Raw genomic sequence first — 11,083 nt, 5'->3', positions numbered from 1 at the left:
ATTGCTTCATATGAGCATTTCTCAAACTTTCAACACTTCCATTTTGATGAAGAATCTGATGACCGACTAGTCTTATTTGCTAGATTTTAATGGTTTTTTGTCAAAGAAAATTGATGAAAAGGGGGAAAATGGGGAATGAGGGAGATGATAGCGGATGTGCTACTGTATGTGGGGCACACCTGTCTTTTTTTCCGGAGGACATAGAGTAGGGCGGGAGTCTGCGTCAAGGGGTCATGAACCCTGTGTCTCCTCTGGCCGGACAATCAGAGGAAAATGACAGATGCTACTAAATATCAAACACACAACTGTTGATTGCGACGTCTTTGTATAAGGGCCACGTGGCTTTGAGTTTAGAGACAAATAGAAAAATTGACACGGTCATTAGCCTTAAGTTTTATACTCCATTTCTTCTATGATACAAGAGTGGACACTCGGTACTGAATGGCTATTTTAAAAATGCATCGATTAACCTTATCTTTTTCATCTCTAAAGCCTTGTAACATTGTGTAATATGGCTCGATTTTGTATGAGTAAATGTGCGTGGTGTTGAAGGTGTTTTGTTTACAAACACTCCCATGTATTAAATCTAGGTTACATAAGTTTCTTTCTTGTTAGGAATGTTTTCTGAAGTGTTGTAGTGCACGACATTAGGAATGTACACACTACTATGTATGTCATTGAACTATTTCATTATCTGACCTGAATTTTCCCTCCCGGATGTGGTTTAATAGGGGGCATTGTAGAGAGAAAGAATATGTGTGGTAATTCCGTAGAACTGTCGATCACTTGGATGTCATCTTTGTTTACGTTGATTTAAAATTTTCATTGATAAGAACGCAAAAAGTCTGTAAACAAGTATTGTCATTTCCCATGTGACTCTGAGCATCCAAGGTAGTGTTTGAGTTTATGAAGAGTGACCTGACCCAATTGCACCACGCTGAATCTTAGTAACGGACGCACTAAAGGCTTCCGCTGCGATTTTTTGTGTGGCAGCTAAAGTATATTGACCCTTGGCCGAGCGTTGAGGTCACAGGGAGAAAATATCTTGAGGTTAAAACGCTAGATATCTTCGATCGGACAGACCTCCACATTGTCGAGTTCATGAGGATAAGCAATGAAAATCATATTCGTAGGCTGTTAACATAATTGATTATAGATTTATGTATCGCATCTATAGTGGCATCACATGGTCAGTACCGACCCACTAAACTAGTGGTCAGGCAGTACGTGCGTTGCCATCGACCTTGATCCAAAAAAGATGGGATTTTACCATGAGCAAAATTCAGGAAAGGGACGTTATTCAGACTAAATCTAACGGATTCATCATTGTGGAATATTTTAGTAGAGATAATTCTGACGAATGGCATAAAAGTGAGGCATATGTCTTAAAGCAAAATTATATACGGATGAACATGTGCTTTGTGTCTTACTAATGCTATAGGATTCTCTCGGAATCAGAATTCGGACCAGATTTCCATCCAATGACGAAGAAGCATGGGAAGGAATGGAGGTTATTTTTAATTTATTACATTACGCGTTTAAGAGTGAAAATAGTAATTAATGTCCATTTTTACTACTGTGTGGTGAAATTAGTTGCTTAAAACTAACCTTCCGTTACGTTGAATCGGATAAAATATAACCACAGACTTATCCTTTTCATTAGTGCTCACATTATTTTCATAATAATATGAGACCATACTTTTCCTAACTCCGATTTTCGAGAGTTACATGCGTGAACACACGGGTATGGAAATGAGAGGAATGAAAACAAAAAAGATGACTGGTGTAAAAGACAATGGCTCTTGTCAAATGCGATTAGGGCTTTTAGGGTATTTCCTAAGCAACCAATTTCATTTTTCTGTGTCCAGGGTCTGTTAACATGTATTCATCAGGAAAGGGCCAAATACCAGGTACTTATTTGGGATATACATGTAGTATTTTGACCTTTTCCTCTTGTAGTTATCTTTTAGAGCACTGAATGACCTTTAAACCTTTGTGCAAAACGCAGAAAAAAAATGATGTCATAGTTTCAGATTCATGGGAGTGGCTGATATTATAGGAAACACCCCTCCCTTGTTTTCTCTATCTTAATGAAGTTTTCATCAATATCTAATCCTCTTTTTTCATTTGTAAAGAATGGTATCTTCACAAATAGGTGAGTTTAAATTATCCATTAATTATTTAGATTTTGAGAAAAGTGACTAATCTTAAATTTATGAAAATATTTTTATGTTAGTGAAAACATAAAATATAAATAATTAAATATTAGAAACATCAAATGTATTTATCTGTAGAGGTACAAAAAAAGAAATTAAACTTGAACAAATAAAAATTTCCATTATGTTTCATTCATCATTTTGGAAAAAATTCAAAAAAGAATAAAAAGTTACACTGTTGTTATTAAAAAATGGGGGAAAATGTGTATGTTAAAAATAAAGATATTTGTAAATACAGCCTGGGTTAAAAAAAATACCACTGTTTGCCCGAGGCATGTGACTGGACACAATAATTATTTCTGGGCATTAGGTTCATAAACCCCAGGTGGAGAGCATATTTACTAGGGCAAGTAGAGAGACAAAATGGTGGAAAAATCTCAAGATACTTTTTAAGGATACTATTATTTTAAAGGTCTATGACTGATATATTTTAAAATTTTAGAATATAATTATCAATGTTATGTGTAATTCAGACTACAGTTTAAGTGTAACGAAAAACACAGTTTGTTAAGTCAATGAAAATAAATTTTTCAGGAAATTTTATATTTGTAGTTATTGTTTTGTTTATATCAGGAATATTTCAACAGATATCCTATTTCAACCCTTCTGTCATTTCTTTTCATTTACTTTATAACTTTAAAGATATACCCATGATTGTTGTGAAATTAATTAATTTCATTTTTTTTCAAATATAGAATATTGATTATCTTTATCATGTTTCTTATTTTATTTTCCTACACTTAGAATATTATTTTTGAAGTTAAGCTCTTACATTATTCAACATAATTGTATTGATTTGAAACAATGTATAAGAAATCCAGCAAAGTCTGTTTAATTTAAACATCATGCATAAGAAATATAATTTACTTTCATATTACAAATGCACTGACATCCCCTAAATTCCTTCTGTATATGTTGAGTTTTTCTCCTTTATAATTTTAGCATTAGTAGACTGTCAATCAAACCTCCACAGACCGCTCTCCCTTTAGATGACCATTGAAATGTATTTAAGTAACCATTTATCATAAATATTTAGATGTCATATGTTCTGCCCCCAGTGAGATTCACCCCAGATGTTTCCTCATAAGTCAAGGATTAACAATCAAGAGTGGCTTAAGTTGTTTTCCTGTGTAAACAAATGGTATCTTACACTATCAACCTCTATTTTCTTTGGAGAGGCGGAAGGGTACTTATTATGCTAATATATATGTATATATACACTTCTGCCACTAGCTGGATGGGTTTCTTTGGCAATTTGTATTATACAAATAAGCAATATACACTTGTTTGAATTTAGCTCATTGTGAAGGAAGAACATTTTGAAAGAAGTAACAGAAGCAAAAGCTGCAATTAGCACATAAGCCATTTGCCATTTTAAATAGTTTAACACAGCATTTTATATGTGTATTCCACTTTACATTGTCAAAACATCAAATGTTTAAATACATGTTATGAAATATTTTTTGCAATATTTATTGACCATGCTGAATGTACATTTCTGTTACCATAAAGGTGTTAAAAGATACTTTAGAATATGTAAAAAATATGAAATATAATATATTTGTATGCAAAAGTGTCTGTTTATAAGTTTCTGCTTGAACCATAGGCATTTATATAGTAGAGCTAAACAGAACATATCCTGCGATAAAGGAGATGTTTTTTCTATCTTTTTCCACCATCATCTATAGGATAACAAGTTTTTTTCATACTTTTTTTTACATTTCTAAAGTTTGTGGAGTAATATTTTTGGTCTTTTCTTTCATGGTAAAATAAGCTTTGTTTTTTAGTGTGATCTGTATATATTGTTTGAAATGTTTATTTCCCCTTCCATTTTGCTCTTTGAGTTCTATCACCCTTATAACAACTTCAGCAAGAGACACTATTTTCCCTGTCCGTACTTATTCATCCCTTTTGGGATTCTCCAAGTGTTGAAAAGTTAATTGAAAGTTTGTCAGTGTGGTGTTTCTTTGTAGCCATCTCTTGAAATGTTTATGTATACAAAATGGCTTCCATAAAGTACATTTTCTTTTCAGGAGGAGGCCGAAGGAGGGGCCGCTGTAAATGGTTCAATGTGGCCAAAGGATGGGGCTTTGTTACACCAGATGACGGGGCACAGGATGTGTTTGTTCATCAAGTAGGTATCCTTATTTCCATTACCATCGCATTCAAAATGTTGTCTTTGGTATTTTTTTTTCCAAATGCAAGTTTTAATTGTTAACATGGGGAAAAAATCTCCTATATAAATACATTTTCTGATTTTTAGTTTTTTAAATCAGTTTGTTTTGATGAAAAAAAGTATTTTAATGACGTCATATTTATTCTTATGCCATTAATAAAGTATTCCATCATTTTATCAGTATTAAAATCACTATTTTTCAAATGAATTATCATAAAAATATTATGTAAAAGTAATCGTTTTTGTTTCGAGTAAGCAAGGTAATGCTTTTGTAAAACTGTTTAAATAAAATTTAGTCTTAAAGCTGTTACCTTTCTTTACTTGACCTAACATTTTTCTCTGCGTATAATAGTCTTTTATTGCGTATAAAGTCATATTTATTCAATTGCGCACTATCCGTATACATTATACAAATTAAAAAATGATTTGTCGTACATTTAAATACTACTGTACAGTAACCTTATCTGCATCTCAGGACACGCTATTCATCATCGTTAATTATAACAACTGTTACACTAATTTGAACACATAAACAAAGTGAACAAAATCATTCCTATAAAATAAGCAAACAGAAGTGAAGGTTACATGTAATTGTATCATTGTACTAATTAAAACATTTTGTATTACCTCTCAGATCCCTGCTTTTGATGTAATTAATAATAATATCATCCGATTCATTTGTAAAGCTTAGGTATAAAATTAATCATTTCACAGGTGAAAATAGTGTGTATTTTAAATAGTCCTGTTATTTCCAGATTTAATTATGTGTCAACAAATTATTCTTGTTATCTTTTACGTTTTCGTTTTTGAAAGACTACCTTCTGTCACATATTTGTAATTTACAGTTGCGTGTTATTCTTGCGATTTATATTTGATGCATTTTGTAATGTTGACTCAGGCATTTCATGATCAACAAATACTCAAAATTCAAATCTATATTACTAATTAATATAACGCTCATCACAAGCATCATAAATTTACAGTCTTGCTATTCTAGGTCTAATTTTAATTGATTATTCTTAGAAGAATGGCTTTGGAATATATTCTTTTAATACAGTTTTTGTTTTTTTAATTTATCAATGCTTCATTTTAAATGCAAATATCTATGTTTTCATTATATGTAAAGGTCATAGATTTTGTTCCTTTTCTCGGAAAACAATTGCAGGAAGACAAAAGAATGTAACTTGATGTCCATAAAATTTACCAGACCAATTGTGTTACATGTTTTGTGGACATATTTTAAATGTAATACAGAATATGTTTATAAATAAAAGGAAGGCACAAACTCTCTTGTTTTTGCTTAGATATATGATAAACCAGGAAAGTTTCTTTATGTGAACTGTATTCTTTCCGAATCCATCTTCTCTAGTATTAATGTTAACTCTTTTGTCCAAATTTTATTGTTTTAACCCTTATAAACAAACTATATAAAGTTTTTAGTTAAGACGTGTTTTCTTTAATTTATTCTTAAAAACATAAACATTTAGCTTTGATTGATTTTATAAGACTGGAAAGATATAAGAAAAAAAATTTCGATATGAATTCTTGTTCATGATATAAGTAAAATCTTTTTTGTATGACATATTGATCGAGTATTGTACTGTGTCTTTGCCTGGCGGTACTCAGAATCTAGCTTTACTGTAATATGTTGTGTAGCCGTCTCAACGTCCAGCCATAAACAATGTAAATCTGTCACGTGGTCACAGGCCTTAATGTTGCAATCACATGTTACATATGTACAATGGTAATAAGAAGTTTTGCGAAGTGATTATGATATGAATATATGCGGATTATGTTAAAGACAGGCTTCAGAAAAATTATATAACCTTTTTCATCTGTTCTGTTTCCTTCTTTATTTTGTAACTTACTAAGGAATCATAAACACTGCATGGTTAGTATTATCTACATACACAAGACAGATTTCAAAAAAATGCAATACAAATACCGTCAGTTCAGAAATACTGTATGGTCAGTATAATCTAAGCACAAAAATAGATTTCAAGAAATTCACAACAGTTTTCTTAGTACAATCAGTTCAGAAGTATTTTTGACTTTTAATATATTTTGCTTATCTTCAGGCCTATCAAAAATAACCGTGAAAACAACAAAAGTTCAAAAATAAGAGGAAAGCTTATTTTTATGAATATGATGATTGAGTAAAGGTCTTAAACAAATGACATGTAGTCTAGATGTTTAATAACTTCTTGCAAATGTACCTTCTCTATATGCAAATATTGATATATGTGTATGTAAAATATAAACATTTAAGTTTTATGAATGTATCATTTGGTATGAACTACTCAATTTCAAACAGAAAGGAACTATCATTTGAAAAGTGGGTACATTGTACCTTAACCTATGATTCTTTCAATTCCTTAATAAAATAATTTTACTAAAGAATTATTATTTTACGTGAGGTACTCCGATCTTCAACCAGGAAGGATAACTCTTTAATTTATAATTTAATTCAAAAAGTCTTAAAATGAAGCTTGAAATTAAATCTTTCCATGCAACAATTTTCATTTAATGCCTCTCAATGTGCTTCAGTGTTCTTTGAAGTTCACAGGAAGATCTTATAAAAAGTCGAAAATTTTACCCCATAATAGTATTTTAAAATTACATCTTTCAAGAAATTTAGGGTCTTTTTATCTAACCAAAAATACCAGTGGTTATTAACATGATAAGAAATTAGAAGTGATTTATGGTGTTTTGTACTGAGAGAAAAATCTTTATGCACTATGTATTGTAAAATAATCGAAGTAAATTGAAGAAACTCAAGTACCTCACATGTATGGATTAAAAATTGTGCAAGTTCTTCAAAACCCGGATACCTATGAGTTTTATTTCTTAAATGTGTTTGTTGATCAAATTTAAATTGGAAAATGCATAGTACATGTTTTAATTCGCATTTGCTGAGAATTTTTTTAAAGAATTACTTATTTTCCCTATATAATATGATTTAAATTTAAAGATGAAGTTCGAAAAATTATCGTTTGTAAAAACTTAAAACTTTGATAATTCAGAGACATTTTTGTGAGCATTTTAAATTTTTCAACGCCTGATTTTTAGGACCTGTGGATCAGAATACCTCAAATATTTTCTTTTTTTTTTGTTATTGTGAAAAAAGTCAATTTTAAAATATAAGTACTCTTCAAAGTCCATAGATTGTGTGAAAAAATATTAAGAACAATTTTAAGGTTTTTTTAAATAATACTTGATTATATGCAGCGAATCTTAAATTTTAAAATAGTATTTTAAGTGATGATGCCAAAACGTTTCTTCTGTTTTAAATTTGTCCCAATTTGAGAGTTAACAAAAAATACATGTATAATGTAGTCTTCCAAAGTCTATTTTTATGAAATTTTTATTCATTTTTTCAGTTGCACAAAAATTCATTCTGAAAGAAAAAGGCGCAAATTAAAGTAATTGCGAGAAAAATAATACGATTTTTTTTTTTTACCTTTTTTTCTATAACTTTATTTTTTAAGTTTTTCTATATTTCACAAGTTTATTATCTGGGATGATCTTTGTCAAGAGTACATTCTTTCAATAATTCTAATGATGTATGATAGGAAAGTTGAACATAAAATTCAATGATCTGTACAATTTCTTTAATTAAATTCCTGAAAATGTTAAATTCCTCAAGTTTGGTCTAAAAATTAAATAAATCATTTAAGAAATCGCGTTTTTCTTATTATCAGGAATTAAAATCAAAATTAAACTGTAACAGTTGACTATGATTTCCAGATCAGTGTACTTGTGAAATTTAAATTAAATATTGTCTGAAACCTATTAAAAAAACAAAAAAAAAACAAAAAAGAAAAACAAACAACAACAAAACAACAACAAAAAACAAGAGCAAAAAAAAAAAGAATTTTTTTTGCAATTACATATTTTTAAAACAATCAATTTTAGAGATATTTCATGATCTAAGTTTGAACTGGTGCAATGGTTGAATTTTATTTATTAAAATGAAAAAAAAAATATGAAAAAGAAAGTGTTTTTTTTTCAAATATTTGACTTAGAATTAAACTTTAATGAATATGTATAAAAAAAAAACCCCATTGTTATTCATTTCGTTATTGTCACTCTACATACAGATTGAAGCTGATGTCTGTGTGCAAAAAAGTCTAGCATCTTATAATCTCGGTTTACTGCTTAATCAATACACATAAGGTTCCTCTGTTTCCACTGATTGCCAGGGCTTTCCATTCTAATGTAATGCAAATGGTCAGGAGAGAAGGGCGTATAGAAAATATACAACCTTAAATCCTGTATATTATTGATTTTGTTTTTCCTCTTTCCCTTCACATTTTTCCTTTACTTATCTAAGACTCTGTTTGAGGAAAACTACAGTGTATGGAAAAATATAAAAAGGAAAGTAATAATTTCATTTCTGATAAGCATTATAAAAGAAATATAAATTGCACAAATATTAGTATGATTTCATTTCATATTACATGTAATACCGATAAGGAATCAAATTAGGGTTTCATAATTTGAAAGTTTTAAAATATTTATAATTTAAAAGCTTTAAATACATCAACCAAGATTAACACGTGTGTGTCACATAGATTTAAAACATGATAACATTTATATACATGAAATCACTTACAATCTATTGCTTTGAAATGTACAAAATATTTCAACAACAAATGGCACTAAAATTTCTCTTATAACTTTTTTGATGAATAAAGAATTAAAACTTCGTTTCCTGTACTTTTTCTTACCATTTCTTTCGATCAGAATATGAAATTATATCGTTCAGATTTGTTTTCTCTTTCAGTCGGTCGTTCACAAAGCTGGTTTTAGAAGTCTAGACGATGGAGAAGAGGTAGAATTTGAAAGTAAACCTTCAGATAAAGGAGTGGAAGCTACCTTTGTTTGTGGGCCTTCGGGTACCGAATGCAGAGGAAGTTCACGTCGACCGCTGTCGAGGAAAAAGTTTAGGAAAATAAGGTCCCATTACATTTCCTTAAACAAAAAAAAAAAGAATTCTGTAAATTGAAATTAAAGTACATTTTGTTATGATTATGTAATAAGAAAATTAGCTTTAGCATACCTTTTCAAGCTGAACTTTGATGTAACGAAGAGACAATTTTGAATCATATCAGTCTGCTTATTTCTCTTTCAATTTAACATAACTATTATTTTAATATGTTAGAAGATAAAAGAATTTATGGATTTAAATTAAAATGTTTACATAGTAGGTGCTACAACTGTGGTGACTTTGGAAACCATATCGCTGCCAAATGCCCCCATGGACCGTTACCAAAGAGATGTCATAACTGTAAATCCACCGAACACCTCATTGCAGATTGTCCTATTCGAACTCCCGAAAAACCACTAGTCCGAAACGGAAGTAGTGGTAATAATGTCGGGCTCGGTGAGGGACATAATTCCGGATTAGGAGGTCTGTGAAAGTGTTGTTCATTTGTGTTTATCATGAAAAATAACAGCAGAATGGAGCATCTGTTAGTCAGATTCGTTTGATTTATAGATTGTATCTTGTTCCTGTGACAAATAATTTCAACTTTTGTGGACTTACTGCCGCCTACATCGTTACATTTTTGTTCCAAACTAAATGGAATCGTCCTGAATACTGGATAATCCCTGGCATTTTTTGACTGCTAAGGCATTTCTTAAATCTATTTATATGATTTAAACTTATCAGCAGATGTCTGCAATGGGCGATGCACCTTCTACTATGTACCAAAATTTTGGTTGTAACATTGGAAAAAGTAATAGTGCTGAGAAACATTTAATGACGTAGATACATTTTCTATATTGTTACCGTTTTCCATTACGTGACTGAAATGTCACATTACTTTTCATTGTGCCGTTTCAATTATGATGTTGAGCTTTGTATTACTTGTGTGTTTCACATGATGTAAGACTATATAGCAACCATATCTACCTCAATTGAGGGTTTCTAGTATTTTTAAACCGTGTGTTCTTTGTGTTTTAAGTTTTGTTTTATTTCTATTTTTTTCAATATCAGGGGCGCTAAGAAAAAAAAGAGGAAAACAGAAGAGTTACAATAAAATAGATATTTTATATGTTATATTTTCTTAATCTATGATGAGAGAAATAAGAAATACAAAAAATAATAAGATAAAGTTGATATAAAAAATAACACATTTAATGGCAGCTTTACCCTGTTTAATCATTGATGTTTAGAAAATTGTAAAAAATTGTATAATGATATTGAAAAATTTAATAAAGTCTTTTATGTAAAGTTGAAATATAACAAACAATGTATAATATTTATTAAATGACTTATAACACAGATTATATTGAAGAAGATTATATTTAATAAAGTATATAAACTTTTGTTAATAAAATGACAAGACAAAAGTTGCACTTGGCAAGTAAAACTATATTATGATAAATAAATTACAAAACATAATTTTGAGAACAATATGGAGTATGAAGGGGGACGTGGCTAAATTTCTCAAAACAAATTTGTGAATTTCTTGGCACTTCTAAATCAGTGAAAAGATTATCTTGTGTCACGTGATTTGAATAAGCGTTTTATTACAACTTTTTTTCAACAGCTAATAACACAATAAGACTTTTTGTTACATAAAGGCTATTATTTAAGGAAATGGATATTTGATCATTTATTAAATGTAAAATTTGAATTGAATAAATTCGTATAAAAATATTTTGTTATATAAACCACAAAGTT

General features: G+C 29.8%; 1 protein-coding gene across 3 annotated transcripts; it reads left to right on the top strand.

Moving 5' to 3' along the window:
- The first annotated feature begins 630 nt into the window (after positions 1 to 630).
- On the top strand, positions 631 to 10,575 carry LOC134281697 (protein lin-28 homolog). 3 transcript variants are annotated; one of them, XM_062764134.1, is made up of 4 exons: positions 631 to 1,510; positions 4,250 to 4,350; positions 9,179 to 9,351; positions 9,600 to 10,575. In XM_062764134.1, exons 1-4 carry the CDS (start codon positions 1,495 to 1,497, stop codon positions 9,811 to 9,813), a joined length of 504 nt encoding a protein of 167 aa, XP_062620118.1. In that variant the 5' UTR covers positions 631 to 1,494; the 3' UTR covers positions 9,814 to 10,575. The 3 variants fall into 3 exon arrangements, with proteins under 3 accessions (XP_062620118.1, XP_062620117.1, XP_062620116.1); XM_062764133.1 differs by having other exon boundaries at positions 631 to 1,910; positions 9,603 to 10,575; XM_062764132.1 differs by having other exon boundaries at positions 631 to 1,910.
- Positions 10,576 to 11,083: the final 508 nt, after the last annotated feature.

The sequence above is a fragment of the Saccostrea cucullata genome, unplaced genomic scaffold (genome assembly GCF_032062105.1).
Source record: "Saccostrea cucullata isolate Sc308-1 unplaced genomic scaffold, CSIRO_AGI_Scuc_v1 ctg286, whole genome shotgun sequence".
Taxonomy (NCBI): Eukaryota; Metazoa; Mollusca; class Bivalvia; order Ostreida; family Ostreidae; genus Saccostrea; species Saccostrea cuccullata.
Note: the sequence above shows the minus strand (reverse complement) of the source record. Positions and strands in the feature narration are given on the sequence as shown.